The sequence below is a fragment of the Patagioenas fasciata genome, chromosome 3, assembly GCF_037038585.1.
Source record: "Patagioenas fasciata isolate bPatFas1 chromosome 3, bPatFas1.hap1, whole genome shotgun sequence".
NCBI classification, from domain to species: Eukaryota; Metazoa; Chordata; class Aves; order Columbiformes; family Columbidae; genus Patagioenas; species Patagioenas fasciata.
In genome coordinates, this window is record NC_092522.1 from 123,687,061 (window position 1) to 123,714,366 (window position 27,306).

The 27,306-nt window shown below is 44.7% G+C and overlaps 1 protein-coding gene across 1 annotated transcript in view; it reads left to right on the forward strand.

Moving 5' to 3' along the window:
- Positions 1-27,306, forward strand: part of INTS9 (integrator complex subunit 9) — a 72,753-nt gene that overhangs the window by 30,148 nt on the left and 15,299 nt on the right. Inside the window, exons 9-14 of the mRNA XM_065835687.2 lie at positions 1,781-1,892; positions 7,829-8,009; positions 9,437-9,497; positions 18,622-18,793; positions 23,965-24,089; positions 25,407-25,574. Coding sequence (XP_065691759.1) covers positions 1,781-1,892; positions 7,829-8,009; positions 9,437-9,497; positions 18,622-18,793; positions 23,965-24,089; positions 25,407-25,574 — 819 coding nt within the window. The remainder of the gene's footprint in view (positions 1-1,780; positions 1,893-7,828; positions 8,010-9,436; positions 9,498-18,621; positions 18,794-23,964; positions 24,090-25,406; positions 25,575-27,306) is intronic.

The window sequence follows — 27,306 nt, forward strand, 5'->3', positions numbered from 1 at the left end:
AAATTTTTAGTTATCAAAGTGTACAATACAGTATAGGAAGAAAGGGAAAGGGGAAGGAAAAGGGAAGGAATCCTGGTGGACAGCAGGGTGACCATGAGCCAGCACTGGGCCCTTGTGGCCAGGAAAGCCAATGGTACCTGGGGTGGGTTAGAAGGGGGTGGTCAGTAGGTCAGAGAGGTTCTCCTGCCCCTCTGCTCTGCCCTGGGGAGACCACACCTGGAATCTTGTGTCCAGTTGTGGCCCCTCAGTTCCAGAAGGACAGGGAACTGCTGGAGAGAGTCCAGCGCAGCCACCAAGATGCTGAAGGGAGTGGAGCATCTCCCGTGTGAGGAAAGGCTGAGGGAGCTGGGGCTCTGGAGCTGGAGAAGAGGAGACTGAGGGGGGACTCATTCCTGGGGATCAATATGGAAAGGGGCAGTGTCAGGAGGATGGAGCCAGGCTCTTCTGGGTGACAACCAATGGTAGGACAAGGGGCAACGGATACAAACTGGAACACAGGAGGTTCCACTGAAATTTGAGAAGAAACTTCTTCCTGGTGAGGGTGTCAGAGCCTGGCCCAGGCTGCCCAGGGAGGTTGTGGAGTCTCCTTCTCTGCAGACATTCAAACCCGCCTGGACACCTTCCTGTGGAACCTCAGCTGGGTGTTCCTGCTCCATGGGGGGATTGCACTGGATGAGCTTTCCACATCCCTTCAACCCCTGACATTCTGGGATTCTGTGAAAGAAAGGAAGGAAGGAAGGTCACCACAATTGCTATCTCCTAAACAAGTGCTTGAATTTCATTGTCGGACACAAGTGAACATGTCATATTTTCACACAGGATTTTAGCATTAGACCTCCCCCTCCAGACTAGTATTAATATTTGCATAACAGTAAATCTTACATATGAATCAGGAGACTTTGGCCAAGGACAAAGAGATGTCGTGTGCCGAGCAGCTGAGCTGTGCAAAACCAGATAATAATGAGCAGATATACTGGAAACACAAAGAAACAAACCTTAGGAAGGAGTACTGACAAGACAGGGAGTCTCGTTTCCTTGTTTTCCTGTAGGCTTCACAGCAATGTAGGATTTTCAGAAGAGATTTGAGGAGAAAATGAAGTAGTTTTGCAGACACTAAAGGGAGAACTCCTACCTGTGTTAGGGAGGAACAAGAGAAAAAGCAAAAAGCTGCTTTATAGAGCTTCTAAGTGATAGGAAAGTCTATTGTGGGCAGCACATGGTGCAGGTGGATGTAGGAAGCAAGCCCTCCTCGCTGAATAGGGTGGGGAAACAAGAAGATTATGTTTCAAGTGAGGTTTTTAGGGGCATGGTTCAGTGCTAGAGTTAGGTTATGGTTGGAATCGATGATCCTGAGCGTCTCTTCCAACTGCAATGATTCTGTGATTCTACGACCTCGATTTGCAAAGGGAAGCGAGTTGGAAAGACATGCGGAACGCGAGTGCTGAACCTTCCTGGCTGCCCTGCCACATCCTCGGCAAATTAGGGTCTGCTCAGTGTTCAGCTCCTAAGGCCATGAAATGATTAGGAGACTACTTAGAGATGGATCTGATTACTGTTCCATTGCGTGCGTTGGGCTGTGGGATGCAGGTAAGCAGTTGTGCGTGTTTTTATTAACTCCAGTTAGGTTTCCACAGATGGAAGGATGTGAAGTTTCGAATGTTCCATGTGTTCTCCTTGGTCACCGTGGCTGTTACGTATTGCGCTCCTCTTGGTGCAAAATGGAAGAACCTGTGCTCTAACTCTTATATCACTCCTTTTATTTTGCTGTGCTCTGTTTCAGCCCATGGACCAGGCTTCTCTGAAAAACAGCGATGTTCTCATCCTGACGGGTCTGACACAAATCCCGACCGCTAACCCGGATGGCATGGTAGGAGAGTTCTGCAGCAACTTGGGTATGTCACTGAAAGGAGTCTTTTGCCTATTTTATCATCTTATTCATTGCTTTGGATGGGAAATAATTCTGCGATTCCTGGAACTGAATAAGTTGTCCAGCTATAGCTTCTGGCATAAAACTAGCTGTTTAGATTTTACGATGTGCTCCTGATGTCATTAATACACTAAGTGCTTGGAGAGACACAAGTTGTACCTAAGATGTTTTGGAATGGAACAGGTATAATGAGATTGGATCATCTGCTGCTCTTGGTTCGCTAAGTATGTCACTTAGCTGCCAACAGACTACGTGTTGCCGAGGTTTCGGATATTGTTCCCAGCTGAAATATTACTATTTCCTTCCTGTACATCAGCCAGTGTAAAATCGTTACATGCTTTTTTATGACTTTCAGTTTTGAAAACAAGCACATCTGCTTCCCTTCTTACACCTGATTTTTAAATATATCAAAAGCAAAACAGCACAATCTCTGTTTAAAAAAAAAAATACATCCAGATATATTTATAGACCCCAGAAATATAAAACCTAATCAGAAGCTTTCACAGCTGGAAAAGCAGATAATTGCAAAGCTGTGATATCAGTGTGAATGGCAGCGTTTTCCAGCCTGTTTGGAGTGTCACATCCAGGGCTGTTCTCTCCTTTTCTCCCCTTCCCCTGCTCCAGTTCCTCTGTGCTCCAAACCGCTTGCTCATGTCCATCCTGCTCTATATTCCCTATTCTTTTATCAGAGATCTTCCCTTTATTTTAGATGAACGGCTTTTTTAAAAAGCCCACGATAGACTTTAGAAATCTAAATTGTGGAATCCTCACTGCGAGCAAGTGTTCTGGTCCCCATCACACACTGGAGAGAGATCTGAGCTGCAGTATTTACATGGCTTACCCAAGTCTGCAGAAAAAGGCTGAGAACTGAACTTAAATGCAAACAATTCTTAGTCCTTTTACAAGTCAATGTACCCTTGGAGAGGAAAAAACTCACAATACTTGGGGTTTTTTTTCCCATTTTAAGATCGTTGTGCATATTCACAAAGACTGGATATCAACGTACTGTCCCCCAGTCCCAGTATGAGACTGGCCTGGTAGTGGAAGGCAGATAATCCAAGGGATGTGGTAGATTCCTCCATCAACCACCATCACTAAATCAAAATCAAATATTCCTGCTCATGACTGAAGCTTTTCAGTTCAAACAGGAATTGTGGGATGTACAAGGTAAAATTACGTGGGTTTTGTTTATGTGAAAAGTTACAGGGTCAAGATGATTCCTTGTAGTGGAAACACCTATTAATAGAGCATTTTATAAGACATTTAATGTTGGATTATACCAAAGATCCTCTCTGCCCAGCATCCTGGCTCCAGCAGGGATCATGAGCAGATGTCAAGAGGAGGAGAGGAACTTGGAGACGTGACAAAACACGAGTTCGGCATTGCACACACAATGCGGAGGGGAAGTCACGCGTGTGACTCGGTAATAATGGGTAAAAAAGCCCATCCAGTGCAATCCCCCCGCCGGAGCAGGAACACCCAGCTGAGGTTCCACAGGAAGGTGTCCAGGCGGGTTTGAATGTCTGCAGAGAAGGAGACTCCACAACCTCCCTGGGCAGCCTGGGCCAGGCTCTGACACCCTCACCCCAAACAAGTTTCTTCTCAATTTTAAGTGGAACCTGTTGTGTTCCAGTTTGTACCCATTACCCCTTGTCCTATCACTGGTTGTCACCGAGAAGAGTCTGGCTGCATCCTCCTGACACTCCCCCTTTCCATATTGATCCCCATGAATGAGTCCCCCCTCAGTCTCCTCTTCTCCAGCTCCAGAGCCCCAGCTCCCTCAGCCTTTCCTCACACGGGAGATGCTCCACTCCCTTCAGCATCTTGGTGGCTGCGCTGGACTCTCTGCAGCAGTTCCCTGTCCTTCTGGAACTGAGGGGCCACAACTGGACACAAGATTCCAGGGGTGGTCTCCCCAGGGCAGAGCAGAGGGGCAGGAGAACCTCTCTGACCTACTGACCACCCCCTTCTAACCCACCCCAGGTCCCATTGGCCTTCCTGGCCACAAGGGCCCAGTGCTGGCTCATGGTCACCCTGCTGTCCCCAGGACCCCCAGGTCCCTTTCCCCTACACTGCTCTCTAATAGGTCATTCCCCAACTTATACTGGAACCTGGCGTTGTTCCTGCCCAGATGTAAGACTCTACACTTATCTGTATCATGAGATGATGGAATGTTTGTGAGCGCTGTGAAAGCACAGAAATGGAACTGTGAGAATTTCACCTTGTTCTCTGTTTCCATCCCCGCGCGTAGAGTTGGAGACGCTGATTCCCATTATTACCGAGTCACACGCTTGATTTCCCCTCCGCATTGTGTGTGCAACGCCGAACCCGTGCTTTGTCACGTCTCCAAGTTCCTCTCGGCGCAGCCCAAACCCCTTTCTCTGTGCTCAGCACTGCAGCACCAGTGCCCTGCAGCTCGAGAAAAGCTGCCGTGTTTTTACATTGCCTTGGGCATCATCAGCAACATTGCCAGACTGTCTGTAGGGACAGTTTGTGATATTTTGTGTGGTCGTGCCCCTGTGTGTGTCCCTGTGTTTATATAAAGCGGAAAAGAGCACAGTTTGCTTTTTAGGTGCCAACTTGACCTTGTGGTGGCAGCTGCTTGAAAAGCAAGTTATCTCATTGTAAGCTGTAAATTGAACAACGTGTTAGGGAGCTACTGAAGGAGACTAAATTTGAAATGCTGAGATTATTATACAACTTCTATCAAGAGAGTGCATCCATCAGTCACAGAGATAAATTGGGCTTTAAACAGCTCTCAAATATACATGTCCTCTTACTGACAACTGTAGAAAGTTGGTGTAGTGGTGCAGAGGGCCGGATTGGACCTGGTACTTGCATGGAAAGCTTGGAAAAGTTTTCACCATTGTTTTGCTGAAGCTGGGAGGTGCTTCTTATCCCTTTATCGAATCACCTAAGAGTGGTTAGGAAAGATTTCTTCCTGGAAAGGGCTGTGGGGCATTGGAACAGGCTGCCCAGGGCAGTGCTGGAGTCACCATCCCTGGAGGGCTTTAAAATACACATAGATGAGGTTCTCAGGGACATGGGGCAGTGCCAGAGGTGGGTTATGGTTGGACTTGATGATCTTGAGGGGCTTTTCCAATCAAAATGTTTCTATAATTCTAAGCGCCCCCTCAAGTAGTGTCCAGCTGTGCTGACCACAGCACATACAGATAAACTTGCACCAAGGAGCTGAGTAGTATATTCTAAATGGAGAAGTTGTCACACAGAGCCTTGTGTGACTATCCCTGTGGTGGGATAGTTGTGTCCAGTGGGATCTTGAGAGGATGGAGGGCTGGTCAGAGAAGAACCTGATGAAGTTCAACAAGGGCAAGTGCAGGGTCCTGCAGCTGGGGAGGAACAACTCCAGGCACCAGCACAGGTTGGGGTTGAGCTGCTGGAAAGCAGCTCTGCAGAGAAGGACCTGGGAGTTCTGGGGGACAACAGGGTGACCGTGAGCCACCAATGTGCCCTGTGGCCAAGAGGCCAATGGGACCTGGGGTGCATGAGGAAGAGTGTGAGCAGCAGGTGGAGGGAGGTTGTTCCTCTCCCTCTGCTCTGCCCTGGGGACGCCCCATCTGCAGTTGTGGGTCCAGTCTGGGCTCCCCGGTTTAGGAAGGACAAGGAATTACTGGAGAGAGTCCAGGGAGGGACACAAAGATGCTGAGGGGTCTGGAGCATCTTTGTGATGAGGAGACTGAGAGAGCTGGGGCTGTTGAGCTGGAGAAGAGAAGCTGAGAGGGATGTGATGAATGGGATCAATATCTCAGGGTGGGTGTCAGAGGATGGACCAGACTCTGTTCAGTGGTGCCCAGCGCCAGGGTGAGGGGCAACGGGCACAGACTGAAACCCAGGAGGCTCCATGTGAACATGAGCAGAAACTTGTTTGCTGGGAGGTGCCAGAGCCTGGCCCAGGCTGCCCAGAGCAGGTGTGGAGTCTCCTTCTCTGAGACATTCAAACCCGCCTGGACCCACCTGTGTGATCTGCTCTGGTGACCCTGTGTGAGCAGCTGGGTTGGACTGGGGGATCTCCAGAGGTCCCTTCAACCCCAACCAGGCGCTGACTCTGTGGTTCCGTGTTGCTGTCCTTTCAAAGGTACATCACTGTGGCACCAGGAACATGAGATAAGGGTCAGCAACCCTGGCTCCATGGCTTAGTAGGTATGACAGCTGGTTGGGAGAATGCTTCACCCCCTGGAATGTGATTTTATATTAATTATTGGTAACCAGCTCTGTAGCTTTTCCGGGAACAGAAACTCCAGTTGGATTCTGCTCCAAGACCTTACCCCTCGTTATTTTCTCCATGGCCCTGGGAATCTTCTGGTTGTTTCCAACAGAAGAGGTTTGAGGTTCCCATAGCAAACTTACAGCTGTAGGGAAGGGAGAGCTGTGAATTCAGACCCTAAGGCTTAGGAATGAAAGCCACATTTTTCATGACCTGGACAATTTCCTGATTTTGGGGTGCATAACAAAGCAATGCAAATTCTGGTCCTAGAGCCAGAGGTTTAACTTTCAGCCCCCAGCATGGCTTTGGAAATATCGCTCTTGATCTCCTAATTCCTCCCTTTGCATCCTGTTTACAGATGGATAGTTTAGACTCACCCATGTAAGAGGGATAATATAACACACCGCTGGCATGTTCTGTAGCATCTCAGTTTCTAGCCAAATATGAACTATTGTTATTCATATTCCAAGTATTTCCATGGTATAGTTTGTATGTAACCTGGAGAAAACCTTGGCAATACATCCACTCCACTGGAGTTATATTGTTTCTCTGATATAAAGGGTGTCTTTGACCAGTTGTTGTGAGCAGCGTGTAATAAGCACTGACTGCTAAAAGGAGTTAAACGCATGTGAAAAATGCTGCTAGAGTCTCTGCATTTCCCTGGACTTTGTGAAACCTTCAAACACTCAGCCAGAAAAATCTTCCTTGAACACGTAGGTGGGGCAAAAGGACCCTTAATGTGCGAAATCCGTACCCATCAAAGCTTGTCAATAAATGGAAGTTGAGGAAGTGATTATGGCGGGATGTAATATATGCATTTTCAGGCTCTTTCACAGCTTTTTTGTGTAATGCCTCCACGCTTAATGTTACTGCTGCTGCACTGCAATTAACATCGGTAGATGGTTTTACCCCACGACCACAGATGAAATCCTGCTGGGGCAGCAATTGCTGGGTGAGCTGGACAAAGCGTTTCCACTTTCCCATAACGTACAACATTTTTGTAAATCGTTCTGCCAAAAAGGACAGAATCGTTGCTCTGTACTTGCTTTTGCTGTTGATTACAGAGTAAACATATTTTTCTCATTTTTCTCTACTCCCATGCTGTCTACAAATCACAGAGGTTTTAAATTGTTCCTATTATATTGGAAGGACAAAATATTTGGAGCTTTTAAAAAGGAGAAACACTCCCCCACCCCTTCTAGCTTCAAGGGAGGTTTGAAAGAACCACATCTTCAGCCTTTCATCCAGAGTACTGCAAACCGAGTCCAGACCCATTTACCATGTGTGGTGCTTTCAGCTGAGACCTGTGAGCTGTTGTCCTTCTCTGGTGAAGAACTAACAGATGGAGCAGGGTTTATTTGGTTTATTTTGATGGTAAGGTGGTTAGTGTCCCTCGTTTATCCTCATGTGCTGGTGCAAGATCGCCCTCTCCTGTCAAGAGTGCTGTGTGCCCTTCCCCAGCTAATAGGATATAATTGTTCACTGAGCCTGGAGTAGGCAGTAAATAAATATATTTCATGATCAGAAGTGTTCCTCCTAATTCATGCACATAATAAGTTCTGCTAATTAATGCGATAGCTTCTTTCTATTCCTTATGTAATATTTAGATTAAAGTAATTCTATTAAAAAGCTTAGATATTAACCCTGTTAATTGATTTTTACTCTCTTTCCCTTAGCTATGACTGTCCGGAATGGAGGAAATGTGCTTGTTCCCTGTTACCCCTCTGGAGTGATATACGACCTGCTGGAGTGCCTGTATCAATATATTGACTCGGCCGGACTCTCCAACGTCCCTTTTTATTTCATCTCCCCCGTCGCCAACAGCTCCCTCGAGTTCTCCCAGATCTTTGCTGAGTGGTAGGTGTCAAACAGCTGCTTCATCGGCCTCAATTCACACACCCAGAGATGGTAAATAGACACACACAGGTTATCTCTACATGCCATATTCTATTATGTACTTGATTAGAATTGTGAACACGTTTCTGGAGTCATGAGGGTGTGCGTGCATGTGTAAGTAGATGTTTTATATTAGGGAAGCAGCATTTCCTGTAGGACGTACAGGCTCAAATAATCTGTCCGTTTTGGTACGTGCGCCGATGATTAAATGATGCACCTGACGTGAAGTCTTAGGTGCATTGATCCTTCAGGAGAACCGGAAAGAGGAATTAAATCTGGTTAATTTTAATCACCTTATTTCTAGCAAAAGTAGGAAAATCAAGCCTTGGTGTCGTGGCCAAACTTGGATGTACTTTGCTGGCAAAGTAGCAGGAATGTTACGTGTGCCAGTTGTGTCATTCTGGCTGGCACAACTCAGACATATACGCCATACCTTTGAATTCTACTTTACTGTAGTGACTTATATTAAAAAGTCAAACCCAACATTAGCTAATCTCCAAACATTTATCTGTAAACTAAATGTTTGACTTGGGTAGAGATGGAGGCAGAGGTTGAACGTCTGTGAAACAAAGGTTTGGGCTCAGAAACGGAGTTGAAATTCAGGGATTTCTGCCTTCCAATTTTACTATTTAATCAGTTAAAAGAAATGTCCTGCTCTTAGTATCTCTTAGACTTTATCCAATTTAGTTTGACCCAGGCTTATTGCTTTATAATAAAGAAAACATGAGTGAGACGGGTAATGTTTCTCAGAAAAAGCCACCAGGCCAGAGTCACTGCAGACAATTATAACATCACACAGACCTCGCAAAAATATTACTTATATAACTTCTGTAGTAGGATGGATCAAGAATCTGGCTAGAGCTAATCAACAGCTTTCAGTATTTATGTTTTAAAAATAAATGATTGATGTAAAATAGCAGGTTAACTGTTATGCCAGTGAGAGGCAGTTTACTGACATTGTAGTCACAGTCATAAAATGCACGGGGAAGTCAGATTATAATGAACCAAAGGACCACATCACTGCTGAGAAGTGAGATGAGGCAAGCGAAATTTTTCTGTCGACAGGTGATTTGGCTTTGCAAAAACTGCTTAGACCTGGCCTATGAAATGACAGGGAAGTTGAGTTATAGATTTGTCTTCAACAAAACGACTTGCAGCTGTCCTGCACCTTCCCTAAGTCATCTCCCTGCGGCTGGGTTGTCGCGACCCATAGGTGCTGGGGCTCTGAACAGAAAGATTGGAAGCAACACAACAAATTGATGATTTTGCACCTGGTGCCACAGATAATAAACTGCTTGCTCCAGAAAAGCGTGAACAGTAGGTGGCAGCAGATACCACAAGATGTCCTGCGGCTCTCTAACCCAGCTCACTTTCCTTTTCTTTTAAAGGTTGTGTCATAACAAACAAACAAAGGTTTATCTCCCAGAACCTCCTTTTCCCCATGCTGAGGTGAGTAAACCATAGTTTTGCTGTTTGCTGAGACCAGAGAGCGAGTGGGTTTCTGGAACACAGTCCTGCGTGGCTGTTATTTTTTCTGATGAACGCTTCTACAGCTATTTAATACTTTTGTGTCATTATTCATACAAGTTTGGGGTTTTTTTATTTGCTTCCTGTGATTAATTTGAGAGCGTGGGGGAGGAATGAATGATGGTGTTCCCTCAACTCAAAAATTATCCTGATGTTTACTTCAGCATAGAACTTAGAAATACTCCCCTTTTTTACTTCTTTCCCCGCAGATCTGGCACACACATGGTTGAATGTTTGCTCTTATCAGGCTGCAACCACGAATATTCCCTTTGTCCAAGCAGTTGATTTCCAAGTCTGTAAAACTAAGAGCTTGTTATCAGAGACAGCTTAGTCACCCCAGCTCTTACCTTCCCAACTGCAACAGGCATCATATTGCCTGCTGCAGGAGAAATGGTATTTGATATAAAGTTAATGCTTGCAGCACTGAGTGCTGTCATTGGCAATTTGAAATGAAATTACATGAGCAATTAGTGAAGCAAAGAGCAGTAAGGCTCCTGTCTTTGAGGGGAATGTTGATGCGATCTTCCCTGCAACAAAATAATTGAGGGGAATGTCCAACTGGACATTAAATAAATGTGTTATAACTCATCCTTTCAGAGTTATCTCGCATATCGAGAAAGGAAATCTCTTTCTCCACTAGGAACAGGTAGATTTCCCACTGAAAGAATGGGAGGCAGTCTTGGAAAGGGATTTAAATCTCCTGTGAGACAGGGAGCTGCTTGGGGCCTGCAGTCTCCAAAAACTGGCCCTTTTAGTTCCTGTGGTCAAAACCACTTGATGAGATGTGCAGAGTGGCCATTGCAGGTTCAAGAGCCCAGAGATGAAATACTTTTTCAGGATTTGCTTTCTTTTTTGCTTCCTTTGAGATACCTCATCCAGGGACTTGTTCTGGAAATCGCCCTTGTCCGTCATATCTGTCATCTGTAGGTGCTTCAAAGACGCTGTTGGAAGTAGGATCCCACCAGAAGCCCTCACTCTTTCCAGATTCTTGAACACATTCCAAGCAGGATGCGCAGTGAATGATGTATAATCTGTGACTAAGAATAATGCAAACTGCAGGCCAAGTCTGTTCACCAGGTTTTTTTTCCCCAAAAACTCCTTCACACCCACAGATCAATTCCAAAGCCTGATCTCCGAGTAGGAGATTCTTGTACCTGTGCTGCTGGCTACGCTTTCTGATTTCCCCTTCATTCCTGTTTTCCTTTTTGATCCACAATGTCTTTGTTTCACTGACATCCTATATCCTATAAAAGATATTCCTTCAAAATTCTAGTGTGCAACATACACTGGAATTGGCATGTTTAAGTGAAAGCCCTTCCAAAAATGAGGAGCCAAACACGCAGCTGCCAAAGAGTGGATTAATTAACCCATCTTATGTGATGGGTTGTTGTGTTTATAGAGTGATAACCGTGTCCTCTAATTTTTAGGACATTTTTTGTTTGCCAGGGGCCTGCTGATAATGGAATTTTGCCAAAGGATTGTTTAGCTGTTGAGACTACACATGTGCTTCATGTGTAGATCAAGGTAATTAAGAAAGGGCTCACAGTGATGGATGACAGATTGGTTTCCTTATGAAAAAAATGCAGTGGATAGAGGGAATAATGTGGCTGTTACAGGTAAAGGCTTTGGTTGGCAAGGCCAGATCCTACAGGTTATGACCCACAAAGATGGGGACATCTTATCATGAGATGCACCAACAGCTTTATCTAGACCCATGGATATCATTGCTAGGAAGCCATTATTATATTTTTGCCTAAAAGTTCCCTTAAATGTGCTAAATGACACAGGAGAGTGTGTATCCACATCCCTGTGGCTCCCAAACCATGGAATGCCTGTAGCCCTTAGGCATTTCTGCACATTTCACAGTGTCCTCTAGCAAAACTCAGGTTGTGTGTTTGAATGTTCACTGACAGCTGCTGGATCAACACTAGGAAGTGGAGTAACCTGTATTACCCACCCCTTGATGGAGTAAATGGGTGTTTTCCTCGCTAATTCCTAATGCTTATTTGCTGTTTCGCAAAAGGAGTTGGTATGGTGAGAGGTAGAAGCCCTGGGTGTGTAGCAAGACTCTCTCAAAAGCCTGGCTTAACAGCAAAACCAAACCAAAGTCATCACCAGGCAAAGAAAGACTGAGGCTACTCTTTCTTTTAGTCTTTTTCTGAAGGTTGTAAATCACTGAAGTTTAGACTCGCTTGAGAACACGGGATCAGGCTGCTCCTTTCTCATGTGCAAGATGCAGGGTTTGGTTGAGTTTGGTTTGAAACAAACCAAAATATTGAGGTTTATGTAGAAGACTGACACATAAGGTCCATACTCACCAACACAGCTCCAAGGTGACCATGTCACGTACCCCGTGCTCAGCACGTGCCTTTGGTTCCTCATTCTGTCCTCTGAGGGTGAGCTACCGTCATCCTTTTATTCCTCTAATCCTCAGCTGCCTTGGGCTGCATTCTGGTTTTAGTGGTACCTACAGCTGGGGATGGTTTAAGGCTGTTATACAGTTTCTAACGAGCTGGGTTTCTTTTTCTTCTACGAAATACAGACTTGGAACGACCCACGTCAACAGAAGGGGGCAAAACCTTACAGCTGACACTGTATTTATAACTCAAGATAATGTGAAACATCTTATAACTTCTTTTCAGTACGATTTTTAACAAATGTAGTATTATTCTCTCACAGAAACCCTGTGATGCCTCTACAAAGAGCAGCCATAGGAGGCTCAGATGCTATAAAATTGTGGTGTAATTTTACCCAGCAAAATGGTCTTAATACAGAATAACCTGTCCATGGCCAAACCATCAGTCTGGGAGGGAGCAAGGACTTGAACTTAAGACTGAGTTAGAGCCTTAGCAGCCAGTCTTTATGTCTTAAATAAACACTCTCTTTCTAAATCTGTGACTCCACAGCTTCACAATCAGGAGCTCTGCTTGCTGGCTCTTAAGGGAATTTTTTAATGAGTATCAGAAATAGACACTGAACGATCATTTCTGTTGGATAGGTTGTTAGTGGAGAATTGCCTTCTTTCCAAAGTAATGGTAGGCTTGTGCGGTGTAAACTATACAGAAATTGCCTGTCGCGAAAAGATGCGCTTAGCTGCTCAGTTGTTGGAAGAAAATAGGGAATTACTCAGACAAGCCCCTTTGTTATTTGCAAGCATTAATAACATGCCTGGCGTGATACATCAGAAAGGGACAGGCCAGGAAATAAGCTTCTAATTATCTGCAGAACAAGTCCAGCCCAGCACGCTGTCTGGGCCTGAAATTCGACATTCCTGGTAGCTGTATAAACAGCAGTGTTGCAAAACAAACAAGGCAAAAATGCCCCAAATCGTTGAGGTAGTCTCATGCAGCAATGAGTTCCAATGGGGTCTGATGCATAGTATAAAAGAGTGTTTACTTCCTTTAATCAGTTAGGATTGTATTTTGAATTTCACTTAACTATCCCTTTATAATTGTTACAAGAGGATAAATTAACGTATCTTCACAATCTCTAGAATTATTACTTTTATTTAGTCTTCTCTCTATACTAAATTGTTTGAAGCTTTTTCATTCTGTGCACAAAAATTTTCCAGGTTTGTGATTATTACCTGTTCTGAACTCATTCCTTGTTCTGCCACGCTGAATAAAACCAGACACACTGTTCAACTCCGTGGAGAACCCAGAACACTTCTACTCCCTCCTCGATGCTTCCACTTTAATGTAGTAGTAGGTGTTCATCATATCTCCTCCCGCACAATTTATTGTGCTTTGGGGTTGCAATTTGTTTCCTAAATCCAGTCCGAGTAAATAGGGAATGTTCTTTCACAGAATCACAGAATGGACTGGGTTGGGAAAGCCCTCAGAGCTCATCCAGTCCAAGCCTTGGTCCAACTCCAGTCCACTGACCAGATCATGGCACTAAGTGCCATGGCCAATCTCAGTTTCAAAACCTCCAGGGCCGGTGAGTCCAGCACCTCCCTGGGCAGCCATTCCAATGCTGACCACTCTCTCTGCACAGAATTGCTTTCTCATCTCCAGCCTCAATTTCCCCTGGCAGAGTTGAAGCCCATGCCCCCTTGTCCTATTGCTGACTGCCTGGGAGAAGAGCCCAATCCCCCCTGGCTAGAACTGCCCTTCAGGTCGTTCTAGAGAGTGCTGAGCTCACCTCTAAGCCTCCTCTTCTCCAGACTGAACAAGCCCAGCTCCCTCAGCCTCTCCCCATAGGGCTTGTGTTCAGGTCCCTTCCCCAGTCTTGTTGCTCTTCTCTGGACCCGCTCCAGCACTTCAATCTCTTTCCTGAGCTGAGGGGCCCAGAACTGACCACAATACTCCAGGTGTGGCCTCCCCAATGCAGAGCACAGGGGAAGGATCACTGCCCTTGTCCTGCTGACCACGCTGGTTTGGATACAGGACAGGAGACCATTGGCCTTCTTGGCCACCTGGGCACACTGTTGGCTCATGTGGAGCTTCTTGTCAATTAGTGCCACCAGGTACTAATTTCCCTCTTTTATGAGCAAAGAATGTGGGCTAAAGTGCTTCAGGCTCATGGGGATGGATTTGGACAGCAGTTCCTACTGAAGATAATATGAATGAGGCATCCAGATTCTCACACGAGCTTTTGAAGTTGCATCTGCAGCCTGTTAGCTGGTGCACAGGCTAAAAGAGCCTCCTGGAAAAGGCGTTTGTTTCCCTGTGATGACTGGAGGAAGAGTTGCTGTGACTCCGGAGTGAATCAGGATCCAGAGCAGGACTGATGAGCATTCCAACTGGTCATTTTTGGAGGAAAACTGGAGGAGTGGAGAAACAGTCAGGTAGCAAAGGGCTGGATCACCTGTGGATGCCTTTCCCCTGCGCATGGACAAAAGTGGCAATTCAGCTTTTCACCAGCACTTATTGCGATGGGGAAAAGAGGAGAGGCAGCTCAAACTGAAGCAATGCTGGAAACTTCTGTAAAGTTAAAACCTGGAGTGTGCGAAGGTTTGTGAATACAGCAGCAGGAGGTGGTGCCTTTCACTTCCAAGACACACTAGCAGTTTTATTCTAGGCTCAACTCCCTAAATAAGCTTAGATTGAAGCTCCACAATTCCTAGCTGAAACGCTGCGGAGCAAAAATCACCAATTTTTTTGTTGTTTAGAGGTATTATTCTGGTACCCCAGAACCAGCTCGTGGTGTTGTACCAAATTCCTTGAGTGTGTGGGAATGTCCCATATTAAACGCAGCCACGGCTGAGGAATTAACCGTCTCCATGCCCTTTCCTCCAGGAACCGTGCATCATACGCTCTGCGTCAGCCCTTTTGTGGAGGTGCTTTATAAATGAGTGGCTTAATGGCTCCAGCAAGGCAAAACGAGAAGCTTTTGCTCCCCTTTGTAGCTGATTTCAGGCTCTACGATACGTGAATCCAGAGTTGACAATACTTCACTAAATGTCCACAACAGGAAAATTGGAGAGGTGATTGACACTGATTGGTATTTGCTAATGAAGGAAGAATTTGGATTTACTGGCCTCTTATTAAGGTTTCTGTTAGCAACATCTTAGAGAAACGGCTACAAAAAGCCTCTCTATGTGACTGAAAATCGCCAGGATGGGAGTAATATTGATTCTGTGATCTTAAATACTGGCATTTGTCTTCTTCATCTTTGCTTCCCTCCTCCATATAGCAGTTCCTGTGCAACACATTCAAAGCAATAAATACCTGGAACCAGGTGACTGTATAGCATTTTGTTTTGTCTTGAAGTATTAAATAGAATTAGGCCCCTGTTAGCGTTGGTCTTATGAAGAGAGTGAGGTGAAGTAATAAATGCATCACTCGTTCGTTGATAAGAACCATTTCTGTTCAAAATTCTGGACCCAGCAGACCCAGAGGAAATAGCGGTGTATTTTGGCTCACAAAAACAAAGGGCACACAAAGGCTCTGGAGATTTATCCCGTTTATAGCAGCAGTTGCTGACCCTGTAAATCAAGTTTACCGCTTTAAAGGGAAGCATAACCATTGGGGAGTTCAAAAACCCACAGCTCTCCTCAGTCTCGGTTCAGTACTTTACCATCCTCTGTCTCTTAAGCTTTCAGTCAATAGTGGTTCTTTCTATAGAAAGAAACTCTGAATGTTGTTTCTGGTTCCCAGAAATCAGTTCCCTTTTGAAAATATTGTTTGGCTGAACGGCAGGTGTTGGTTTTGGGACAGGATTGACTGTCATGCTTATACAGCCCTTCTCATCTGTAGATATGAAAGACCTGTACAAATCATTACAGCTTTAGTCCCCCTAATGATGAATGTAATTTTGTTGGACCTATTTTGCAAGTTCAGTGCCCCAGTGTCATGCTGTGTTGCTGAAAATATGATAAAAATAATTAAAAGGAATGACACACACAAAACCCAAGGTCCTGCAAACCAAATCTGGGTCTCTCTACAAAGTGACAGGAAGGGATTTGAAGCTGCCGTAATGTTTTGAAGAGAATCCGGCTTTTATGTGTACGAACAGTGAACATTGGTATAGGTAGAGCGGTGAAACAGGTGGTTGAGAATCATTTTGCTCACTGAGCGCTACTCTCGCGCCTTCGCAAAGGGTTGAATGCTACTGTAGACAAATATAGATCTAAGCCTAAGGATCCTATGAAGCAGGAAATCTGTGGTTCTCAGGAGTGTGTTACAGAACTGCGAGCTCTAGAAATGTCTTTCACTCCGGTGTCTGCTGGTCCCTGGAACGTCACAGATCCCATTTAATATCTGAAGCAGAAATTGGCCCCTTCTTCCAGTTTACCCAATTAAAACTGCCTTTGCAACTTCAGTTTTGAGGCTTTAGACTTCCCACGAAAAAAACAAGGGATAAGCTTTGTGGGGCCGTTTCCTACCCATTCTTTTAAGGGCCAGAATTGCATGGGATCAAATTTGGTTTGCGCATTGTCTGCTAAACTGCAGTTTTTATTACCGAAGCTAAGTTTAGATTCTAAATATTGCACTCCAGATGTGTTAATCAGAAATCTTTACTAGTCTTAATTGCAAAAATATTTTCAAGATTCAGTGCATATTAACTGCCAGAGCAGTTATTGAATATTTTTTTTCCATTTTTCCTCTTGAAAATTAAATAGCAATTTGATATTCCTAGTAAGCTGCAGAAAGTATAATCCCATTCCTCCGTGATCCAAGGATCCACGTGGAAATAACAGACTGCATCCACCTACAGTTTCCATCATACCTCAAACCCCAGTCCATTCCATTCCAGCCATCCAGGTGTTGCCAGCTGTTTTAAACAGGACAAGTGAGAAGTCAAATGCCAAATCGCAGCAGAATATTTGCTGGTGGCGACCAAACTCAAGGAAGAAAGGAAGGAACATAAATATTGGTACCTACATGCAGCCAACTTTCTGTTCTTGAAAGGGTATTGAGGATAAGTTTGCACATTGCCTGTTTGAGCACTGACATGTATCTTGAAGTGGTGACAGCTGCAAGTTGAGTAGGGTCAGTGATGCTAAATTGAATTAAGAACCTAACTGTGTAATAACCTTGAGTTTTGAAGTGCTGTGTTGCGCATAAGTTGCTAAGAGGCTTAAAGAAGCATCAGAATCCCCAGCTTTCTTTTCATGTAGGCATATTATCCTTGAGTTAGATCTACCATGGTAGAATATACCAAATAAAAGAGAATCTGGAAAGATGAATTACAGCTTTGGGAGACCAGAGGAGTTGCTTATCAATGTTCTTTCTTAGTTCCTCTTATGAAAATCAAATATGTTATGATGAAGAGTAAAGCTAGAGGTGGTAGTGAGGTGGACTGTGAACTGGCTGAAGGGAAGAAGCCAGAGAGTCGTGGTCAATGGGGCAGAGTCCAGTTGGAGGCCTGGATGTAGTGGAGTGTTCAAGGGTCAGTGCTGGGGCCGGTATTATTCAATATATTCATCAATGACTTGGATGAGGGAATAGAGTGACTGTCAGCAAGTTTGCTGGTGACACCAAGCTGGGAGGAGTGGCTGACACGGGAAGCTGTGCTGCCATCAGAGACCTGGACAGGCTGGAGAGTTGGGTGGGAAAAATGTAATGAAATAGAACAAGGGCAAGTGTAGAGTCTTGAATGTGGGCAGGAACAACCCCAGGTTCCAGTGTAAGTTGGGGAATGAGCTATTAGAGAGCAGTGTAGGGGAAAGGGACCTGGGGGTCCTGGGGACAGCAGGATGAGCATGAGCCAGCACTGGGCCCTTGTGGCCAGGAAGGCCAATGGTACCTGGGGTGGGTTAGAAGGGGGTGGTCAGTAGGTCAGAGAGGTTCTCCTGCCCCTCTGCTCTGCCCTGGGGAGACCACCCCTGGAATCTTGTGTCCAGTTGTGGCCCCTCAGTTCCAGAAGGACAGGGAACTGCTGCAGAGAGTCCAGCGCAGCCACCAAGATGCAACATATGGAGAGACCTTTGATGGACAGTCCCACCTCCTCTAAAAACTGCCTGCCAATGGAAGTACCATTCCCCTCTTTCATACTTTCTACGTCCATGTATCTTTTCACTTGTTCAGTGTGTGATTCCATTGTGTTCATCTGCATACTTTTAAAGAAAACTGTATTTACAGCTGTTTTCAGGGTGGAAGCTTATACCTGCCAAGAAAAGACTTGCAAAATACTGCATGAAAGTGTTTAGTGGACTAGTCTATTAAATTGCTTTTTAAGTTGAACCTTGTTTTGCAAATTAGAAAACAGTGGCAGGAGAAATAAAGCCAAATACTTCTTCAAAAAGCGCCTTGAGAAATCAAACTCCCCATCTTAGTAAAGAAATCTGGTTTACCACACATTTGATTCCACTGTTTGCTAGCTCTAGTGGCAACTGCTTCGTATTGTTTTCTTACTCCTTAATTACCGTACTGCTGGTACCAAAGAAATGGGAGCAAGGACTCGGAGGCACCTGGCCCCGTACTCTGTCTGCCTTTTCATAGCATTTAGGACAGTCAGGACTAAATCCGTTGGAGAATCTCAGGGACTCTGTGATAAATTAGAAATAAACTGTAGGATATTTATAATCTCATGTAAATAAACACACTGAGCACAGAGGCACAAAAAGTTTGTAATATCTGCATTTTTGCTTTTATTTCAGCTCATACAGACAAACAAATTGAAACATTATCCCAGCATCCACGGAGACTTCAGCAATGACTTCAAGCAGCCGTGTGTTGTGTTCACTGGACATCCCTCTCTTAGATTTGGGGACGTGGTTCATTTCATGGAGTTATGGGGAAAATCTAGCTTGAACACCGTTATATTCACAGGTAAGTAAAATGCAGATATCATTACTAAATTAACAATAGGTTTTGCACTCTCGTTAAGTGTGGCCACATCCTGGGGGCTTTACTCATTTGTTCTGGGGCAGAAGTTTCTGCCTTCAGTAGGAGCTCATCTAAATTAAGACACCAGGACTGACTGTAGGGCCAAATGTAATTATTGTGCCATTTAATTCATTTTAGCCCCGCAGAGCCAACCTTTGCCATGCAGAGCCCGTTCCTGCCGTTTCGAAGCACAATCTTTGTTACGCACAGCAGTAAAACGCCTACAGGAAATTAATTTTTGGATTAAAAGCAGCTGGCTGCAAGTGGAACCCAGGCAAGACCTAATTGCTGGTGGTTCAGAAAGGAGAAGCACTTCTCCATGTTCCATTGAAATCACAAACCTTTCTTTCCTCATCTCTTCTGCCCTTTCGTCAGAACCTCAGGCAACCGGCTGGTCTGGTTTTGAGGATGCTTTTGGCCGTCAGACACGTTTGGATGTGAAGCTGAAGGTTCAGCTCCAGCTCATCCCCTGGGGAGCTGTGCCAGCGGCACAACAGGTCTTTAAAAGTTTCTCCACTTCTCCCGGTCTGCTTCTAGTGCTGAGCCCACCTTTAATGGATTTAATGAATCAAACCCTGTCTACCTCAGAATAAGTCTGCGATCCACAGGGCAGCCGCATCCTGGGACCGTGCCAATCGATAACAGTGAGACAAAGGATTTAAGCCAGAACGTGAAGCTTTTGGGAAATCTAGCAAAGGGAATATCTTCTGGAGTTTGATCTTCTTCAAGGCCTTCCCTCAAACTGCCTCCTCCTCTTTATACTCAACATGGCATCCAAACAGAACCCTACAGCGAGCACTCTTTGCAGCTGAGAAGGGAAATCATCCTTTAGGCCGTTGCTACTGATTTTATCTCTAAAGAGCTGTGGTATAATTGGGAGATGTGTTATATATAAGTCAGCCAGATTCACAAGGTGTGGATTTGGGACTAGGACAAAGTAATTAGAAATGGGAAGGAGAATACCGGGTAACTGATCAAACCTGCTCCAGCAGCAAGAGCCTGATGGAGTCCAACTGTTAAGCTTGTTTTCCTCATCTTTTTAGTGAATAGCTCGGCTGGAAAGCACAAAACCTCCTGAAGCAAAGAGCACTGAGAAATGGTTATTTCCTTCCTTCTTTGTTTTCTTAACTGTAGACTTGAGGCTACTGATGAGCAAGTCCCTCTGACTCTTTCATAATATTGGTACCAAAAAGTGTCACGGTATCATGATACTGTTAAACCAATTTGGAAAGATTTAAAGAAGGGTGTAATTAGCCCTACTGCAAGGGGAGGGAAGATTAATGGAGGTTCCTGCTGAGCAGATGAGATGCTTAAATCTAGATTGTGATGATGCTGGGAAGTGGTACCTGGTCCCGCAGCACAGATGTCAAAACTGCTACCGTACCTGTCACTCCTGACCTTTGAGGTAGTTCCAGGAGATGTGCCCTAATTACAGTAATTGGTAAAATCGCAATATAGGTATGCATTGTCTTAGAAACAGTCAATTCTCCTCCAGTTGAGACTTCAATTAAAACCAGAGCATGTATGCTCTGTGCTGGGTGTGTGTTTCATTAATCCCTAGGAAATCAGTGCCGTTAATCATGTTCTGAATGTGCCACCCACCATCAGTGAGGGTGTCAGGAACTGGTCTTTAATGGCAAGAACTTCTCTTCTGTGCCTTCTTGTAGGGAGAGGTAATTGACCTTTCCATCTTAAAATGTAATCCTTCCGTGAAATGAGGACATAGAGTAGACTCGATTAAACGTGGCCCTGACAAGTCATTAAGGCATCTGAATGATGGTCATAGCAACCTGTGGATACATTAGGTCGTGATCTTTGGTATTCATTCCCAGTTTATTCTTGAAATAAAACTCCCCGTTGGGATCTGCTTTGGTTGTGGTGACCTTGGAGAGCACAGTGATTCCAGGTTTAGTTTTTTGCCTAAATTGGTTATCTGTGGCTTTTGGACACTGTAGGCAGATTGCTCGGCAGGATGTTCCTACTTCTTCTCACCATCTCAGCTGGAGCAAAGACGTCTATGTCGACAGAAATTTCTAGCAGTTTAAATTCTTCTGGTCTTAAGAACTCCAGTGGAAATCTGAAGCACCTCCACTGATCCCCAGGATTTTTATTATTTAATTAGAATCATAGAACCATTTTGACTGGAAGAGACCCTCAAGATCATCGAGTCCAACCTTAAACCCACCCCTGTCCCTGCCCCATGTCCTGAGAACCTCATGTCTGTCTGTCCAACCCTCCAGGGATGGTGACTCCAGCACTGCCCTGGGCAGCCTGTTCCAATGCCCCACAGCCCTTTAGGGAAGAAATCTTTCCTAATATCCAATCTAAACCTCCCCTGGCCCAACTTGAGGTGGTTTCCTCTCATCCTATCACTTGTTACTTGGGAAAGGGGACTTGATCCCCCCTGGCTCCAACCTCCTTTCAGGCAATTGCAGAGAACGAGAAGGTCTCCCCTCAGCCTCCTGTTCTCCAGCTATTATCTATCTTCTCCTGTTTTAAGTTTAAAATCTCCTGTAGTTATGAAAGAAACCTGGTCCATTCAAACAGTAAGTGATAGCAGATGGTGCTCTAACTTCTCCCGTTATAGAATCCTAGTTTCTTGCAGTTAGGGCCTTAAACTACAGGCCACGCAGTATTGTTAATGATGACACTGCTTGTTCAGCCCGCAGGAGCCAGGTAGTCTCCACCCTCCCAATTTGTAACGTAAAAAACAACTACGAGACAATATGGACTAAAACAGCATCTGCAGCCCATAAGCAGGATAACCGCTGTGAGTGAGCTGCGGCGCTGCTCTCCTTGCTCGTGGCATCTGCAAATATTACCACTGAAGCAGTATCGAATAGATTATTGATTCAAAATATTGAATACCACTAAGCCACGAAGAAACGGTAGAAGAAACCACGGCAGAAAAAAAGTCTGCTTCTTGCTCTCCCTCCGGTAACAACAATGCTTTAAAAACCAGCTCCCTAGGAGGTCTTCAAAGCAGTTGATGCGCGGCCGCATTAGTGCTGTGCGGTGGAAGATTTTATAACTCGTTGGCACACAGTAGTAAATCAGATGTCTTGGGGGAAAAGCTCAAGACCTGTAATTCTATCAGAAAAAATCTATGTGTCCTTGACAGACTCTGTCTTCCATCAGGCAGGTGGCTCCTGGTTTTTTGGTAGTTTGAGGACAGTTATTCCTTTGGTTCACATGAGTTGGCTATGAGACCAGTTCACGTTATGTTTTTCACATGTTTGAAACCTTCAAAGTCCTCTGTTAGGATTCCTTCATTAGAATTTCACACATTTCCAAGGCTAATTATGTTCTTCTTGGTTGTTCAGAAACACAATAGACTGGATGCTATTCTAGGTTCTTAGGGAAGAAAATCCATGTCTGTAGATCATCTGAACCTACTGACTCAAGAATAATCTGAATAGGTGCCACGTCATGGCATTCTCAGATACAAGCAGTCAAATCTCTATGTCATCCACCTGATGGGATGGAAAACCTCCCTTCTGCTAATTTTTAAACTATTTGCAATTTCATCACACATCTCTAGCAGAGGGCCTGTGCCTGACTTCTGTTTTTCCCCAATGAGTTTTAAAATGTCTTCTGATTTAACTCTAATTGAGCGCTGATCATTGTTCAACTAGCTGCCTTCTCAGTATTCTTAAACTTCTATCCATTGCTATTAAACTTGGTGCCATTAACTCCCATTATTTACATCGATATTTTAATCTTTGTTTCGCTGCCACTACCACATCTGCTTTTAACTAGCGTGGCTTTTTGCCCAGTATAATTGTTATTTTATGGGGCATCTAGTAAGATATTCTTGCACAACCATCGTTTTTTGTTAATATTTCTCACTTTGACGTCCCTGGGCGGTTATTCTGACAATCGCTTTAAACTTGGCAATTTAAACTTTGACAATTCCAAATGTACGGATCGTGGGCTGATGCCACATTCTGTTCTCAGAGGGTAAATATAACCACATCGTGATTGCCGCTTCTTAGCCAGCAATTAACTGGGCTTTATCAGTAGAATGAGGCTTAATATTAAACGTCGGATGCCGTGCTGGGTGCTGTGGTAAATTTTATGAATGTTTTTTTCTGTCTGCACAAGAAATGCAGCCAGTGGCCTCCTCGGGGTGCTGGGAGAACATAGAGGATGGCTGTGGAATTCTCGGCTGAATTCTCTGTATTTAAGTTTCCTTTAAGTTCATCTTTTTTCACAGCCTGAGCAGATACCAGGGAAACACCTCATACCATTTTCCAGCCAGGATGGGTGCTTCACAACTGCCCTTTGCTCTGCAGGTTGTGCTTTGAGGCCTTTATGCATCTCTTTCTCTTTTTCTCCCTTCGTACTTACCAAACTAATACCAATTTTTCCTTTTCTAGCATTCCCCTATGCCACAATTATCGGGTACATAGTGATAGTGTAAGCTTTTCCACATCAACTGGTGGCCCCCAGAATCAAGTGGCCACATGTATCCTACGCTGTGCCCCCTATGAGACCTATATTCTTCATTTACCAAAAAAATGTGTATTTTTCTGTAGTATTCTCAATGTTCTAATACTCTCTATGTGAGCAAAAGCCCGTTCAGTGCATGACTTTTCTCTGGCAAACCTCTAATCTGATTTTTAAAAGTCAGTAATGGGAGTATATAGATATCGATATAGATGTAGATGTAGATATAGATATAGATATAGATATAGATATAGATATAGATATAGATACACACTGTAAGGAAGAAGAGGATTTGGGAGGTAATGTGTCTGCAGCAAAGGACATTGGTACAGGTTTATAGATACAACGTTTCTGCTGTGTTTTTGTCACAGTGAAAAACAAGCAGACATTTGGGTTACCTTATGATAGCGAAAATTCACACATCTCGCCTTCTTTTACGGGATCTGATTAAAAAGAAGAGATATGTTTTTGTCTTGATTAAGTTTGTTATAAAAATCATGCAATAATGTCTTCAAATGAAACAGTATTGCTGGGTTGCTTGATTAAGGTAAGACTAATTGTGGGCATAATTTTCATCAAATTAACAGAAAATAACGGGTGGGGGAAGGAAGAAGGGAGGAGAAATTTGTAACAGAATTAACTTTGCCAAACATTTCTCTTTGCAGAACCAGATTTCTCTTATCTGGATGCCCTGGCTCCTTACCAGCCTTTGGCGATGAAATGCGTTTACTGTCCCATCGACACAAGGCTGAATTTCATTCAGGTGTCTAAATTACTCAAAGAAGTCCAGGTAATGCATTTTTATTGCCTTTTCTTACGTTTCTTCACACACCAAAAATAAATAGGTCGATTGTGAGCAACAGTTACATTAAACAATCGCCAAACCAAGACAACAGCTCTGAGGCCTCTTGCTCCAAAATGAATCTGGAGCGACTGCCAATCCATGCACGGGGTGGCTGGAAGATCCTAAAAGCTTTGAGTAAACGTTGTGTCCACTCTTTTCCTCTTTTTGAGCTGTATATAGTCATAATCACTTTTTTCTCTTATTCTTTTTCCTGTTTGTATGAGTAAGCATGGCTGTATCCAACACAGTCTTAATGGAAAGGGAACCAAGTGCTGAGTATCCTCAGAACCCTCAGCTTTAATCACAGAATCCCAGAATGTCAGGGGTTGGAAGGGACCTGGAAAGCTTGTCCGGTGCAATCCCCCCATGGAGCAGGAACACCCAGCTGAGGTTCCACAGGAAGGGGTCCAGGCGGGTTTGAATGTCTGCAGAGAAGGAGACTCCACAACCTCCCTGGGCAGCCTGGGCCAGGCTCTGACACCCTCACCCCCAACAAGTTTCTTCTCAAATTTAAGTAGAACCTCTTGTGTTCCAGTTTGTACCCTTTGCCCCTTGTCCTGTCACTGGTTGTCACCAAGAAGAGCCTGGCTCCATCCTCCTGACACTCCCCCTTTCCATATTGATCCCCATGAATGAGTCCCCCCTCAGTCTCCTCTTCTCCAGCTCCAGAGCCCCAGCTCCCTCAGCCTTTCCTCACACGGGAGATGCTCCACTCCCTTCAGCATCTTGGTGGCTGCGCTGGACTCTCTGCAGCAGTTCCCTGTCCTTCTGGAACTGAGGGGCCACAACTGGACACAAGATTCCAGGTGTGGTCTCCCCAGGGCAGAGCAGATGGGCAGGAGAACCTCTCTGACCTACTGACCACCCCCTTCTAACCCACCCCAGGTCCCATTGGCCTTCCTGACCACAAGGGCCCAGTGCTGGCTCATGCTCACCCTGCTGTCCCCAGGACCCCCAGGTCCCTCTCCCCTACATTGCTCTCTAATAGGTCATTCCCCAGCATGACTGCTGATATCAAAATGGTGATTAAAGCCACAAACTGAGGCATTGTTGTACACAAAACCAAGCACCCCTGCTCCGTGAACTATTTGTTCCCATACTGACTGGATCGTCTGAATTTTGTATCCTTGGGATGTTTTCATGCAAATAAATGAACTTGCCAACAACAACCTGCACATCTCCTTACTGCCACGACTACTGTTGTAGGGCTGCGCACAGAACCAGGCAGATGTTTCTGTAAGTCACCACGGTTTTCTTTTGCAGCCTCTCCACGTGGTTTGCCCGGAGCAGTACACGCAACCACCGCCCACCCAGGCTCACCGCACGGACCTGATGATAGACTGCCAGCCCCCGCCCATGTCCTACCGCCGAGCTGAGGTCCTGACGCTTCCCTACAAGCGGCGCTACGAGAAAATCGAAATCATGCCAGAAGTGAGTAAAATAAAGTGGGGAAAATCAGGCGGCTTCTGGCTCGTGTGGCCAAATTCAATCTACTGCTCTCAGGAGCCCCTTTGACTGGAGAGATCTTGTGGCTGTGACTTGATGTTGACTATGATCGTGTGAAGCACTTTCTATCAAATGGAGGGTTAAGAAAGAAGTATTTCTGAGAGAGAGTTTCACTGTGTAAACTAATGGGAATGTGGGCAAGCAAAAAGTATGGTCAGGTTAATTGTCCTTTGCAGGGATGTATCGGATCATGGAATCATAGTATGTCCTGAGCTGGATCTCAAAATACAGAATAAAGGGCAGACTCTGCTAGGCATCTGTGAGACAAGCCAGTCACCTCCAGTTTCAATAGGAGTAAGTTTGAATTAGTGGCCCAGGGCCACGAAAAGGATCCAGAGAATCTGGGATTTAGTAGCCAGGAGTCATGTTTCTCCTTCCCCAAGTGTATCTGCTATGAGATATACCCTTTCCCCTGAGCAGCAGTATTCAGTTATATGTTAAAGGCATAGCAGTGAAATGGCTCATTTGTATTACAACAGTTTCAATAAATGGTTAATTCCTAATTAATACAGGCTGCTGAAGTCCAACAGGTTAATGGGTTGTTTCCAGCCATCTATAATGTGGACTACTTATGCCTGCTACACCTATTAATAATTTATTAACCCCATAAATCAAATATAAATGTACCCGTAATACAAACCGTGACCCATATTCTAACAGGCATGATCTTAAAATATTTTTTGGACAATCCAATCAGCACAAATGTGTCCTTGGATCAAAGGTGACAGTGGCTTTTTACGAGGAGGTGTTACTGCACTTTGGAAACTGTTGAATATTTGAGTGTACGTTTAATCAGAAGGTAGAGGGAGTAATTACCCTTAGTTAAGCCCAATGTGAAGTACAGAACTGGTATCCATGTAACAAAATCCATCAGCCAGCCTGCAATAGCCGTTCCTACCGGTTTGTGTGTCTGCTTTGTGCATCGGTTCTGTTTGGAGCTTGCCCAGCCCACTGCTTAGAGACAAGGAGGGGTTTTTAATTAGAAAATATTCTTGGATGCAACTCCATCATGGCACGTATATTTAATTGTTTTGGAAATGTGCATATTTATCGAATTCTTTTAAACCTAAGACTAGTAAAACACGGCTTCTGTTCACCAGCATGACCAAAACAAACCTCACGTTTGGGGTGCAGGGAACCAGCACACGGCTTCCCTGTTATTTGGATGGCACTGAAGCTTTGGGTTTTACCCTAAACCATGAGGGTGTCAGTGAGTCTGTCCCTTGTGTCAGCCTGGGAAGAAGGTGGATACCAGTTTTCCCTGCAAACAGAATGCAGATTAGCACACATGCTACAGATGAATATTCACCAGCTCTCATACATTTGGAAGTTCCTGCCAAAAAATTCCTGCTCAAGAAACCATGTGGATTCAACCTCATTGTCTGTTGGCAGTGTGAAAATGCTCTTTGTTTCTCAAACCCACATCTCCAGGAGTTTTCAGGTGCTGTCACTGAAGCGAATGGATTCTTCCTGTGCTTCTAAAAACAGTACACGGAAATACGAGCGCTTCCCAAAACTGCTGAGGTGTTGGAGGGAGGATGCGCTGTAGACAACATGTTATTCACCAACCTGGTAATGAGTATCAAAGAAGCACATGGAAAAGGAGAGCTGGTTTCTATTGCATTCACTTTAACTTGGCGAGTTTGAGCAGAAAGCT